This window comes from Trichinella spiralis (genome assembly GCF_000181795.1).
Source record: "Trichinella spiralis strain ISS 195 chromosome Unknown Scfld3806, whole genome shotgun sequence".
NCBI lineage: Eukaryota > Metazoa > Nematoda > Enoplea > Trichinellida > Trichinellidae > Trichinella > Trichinella spiralis.
This window is the reverse complement of record NW_003530745.1, coordinates 1-1,363: the sequence shown is the minus strand read 5'-3', so window position 1 is coordinate 1,363 and position 1,363 is coordinate 1. Positions and strand designations below refer to the sequence as shown.

At 31.7% G+C, this 1,363-nt stretch overlaps 1 protein-coding gene across 1 annotated transcript; it reads right to left on the bottom strand.

Moving 5' to 3' along the window:
- Nucleotides 1-122: 122 nt before the first annotated feature.
- On the bottom strand, nucleotides 123-1,351 carry Tsp_13875 (putative protein tag-76; the record flags this gene model as incomplete). Its single annotated transcript, XM_003367714.1, has 6 exons — nucleotides 123-317; nucleotides 378-474; nucleotides 511-706; nucleotides 779-972; nucleotides 1,038-1,162; nucleotides 1,236-1,351. Coding segments are annotated over 6 exons (923 nt in total), but the record flags the coding sequence as incomplete, so codon positions are not given.
- Between the last annotated feature and the right edge of the window lie 12 nt (nucleotides 1,352-1,363).

The window sequence follows — 1,363 nt, the reverse complement described above, 5'->3', positions numbered from 1 at the left end:
CCGGTAAATTGTTGGCAGCAGATCTGCAAGGCCTTTCGAAGAGCAGACAGTTCTTCTTCCAAAACCTTTTAAAAAAAATAAATTTTTACTTTGCTTTAATTAATGATACAACACAATTTCACCTGCATAAATTGACCTTCTGATACTCCATCGCGATAAACAATAATATTTTTCGGAGCCGTACCATTAACATCAAGATATTCCAGTAAACGTTCTGAAAATTGTTCGATAAATCCTGTGATCAGCTCTTGTTTCGCTGGTTGTAGTTTCACCGAAGCATGAAATTTTGTAACTTTTGCATCCACATTTCCAACAACCTTCAAATCAAAAACATTCCTTCAATAATTTGAAAGTACAATAACATGAATAATACCCACCGAAGCTATTGATGGTAAATGCGTTTCCACAGCAGACGGATGAACCACATCCACACCAATTACCAATGCATTATTCTTATACAAATAGTTATCCAAACTAAACAAAAAACTTCCATTCAAGAATTTTTCATACGCATTCATAAATTCAATATCATACACTTCATCTTCCAGTAATTTTGTATTAATGCCACCAATTTTCATATTTATTTTCATCGCAATATTTAACATCGTCGAATAACTCTTCTTTATTGCTACATCACTTATTGTTTTCGGTAATACACACTGAGTGACCAATCCAAGAGTGATATCACCACAAGATTTCACTTGAGCTTAAAAAAGGTAAAAATACATTCAACATTAATAAAATAAATTTCATCATATAAGAACAAAATAATTATTACCATATTGTTCAGATGAAAATAACGCAACAAATACCAAATCACATTTTATTCCATCTCTGTCACATTTGTCTGCAATACGTTTTAATACCATTTCTACCGTATCATTTTTTCGCGCTTGTTCGTAAAATTTTGGGCTGTCCGGCATTTCAATTCCTGTACTACGACATGTTCTGACAATTTGCATACAAAATTCCCTAAAAATCAAGCAAATAATCAAAAGAGCTAATTTGATTCATTAATGAAATTTTGCAATACTCACTGTAACATTGATGCTTTATGTGGTGGTAGAAACGATACAAATCCAAATGATTTGCAAGAAGCAGATTCAAAAAATTTAAATTCAGTCAAATTCCATGCTCCATCTTTTGGTGTAAGAATTATTTGCTAAAAATATAAGACAAATTATGAAACAAATATTTTTCAAAATGAATGATATGAATAATTATTATTTATTTACACGTCCTCCATTTCCTTTACCATATTCCAACCTAGGCGGTGGCAAAACTCGTCCACTAACAGTCATTGGTTCCGCTTTAATTTGAACGCCAAAACTTTTCAAAAATGGATCACCTACTAAAATTTGAT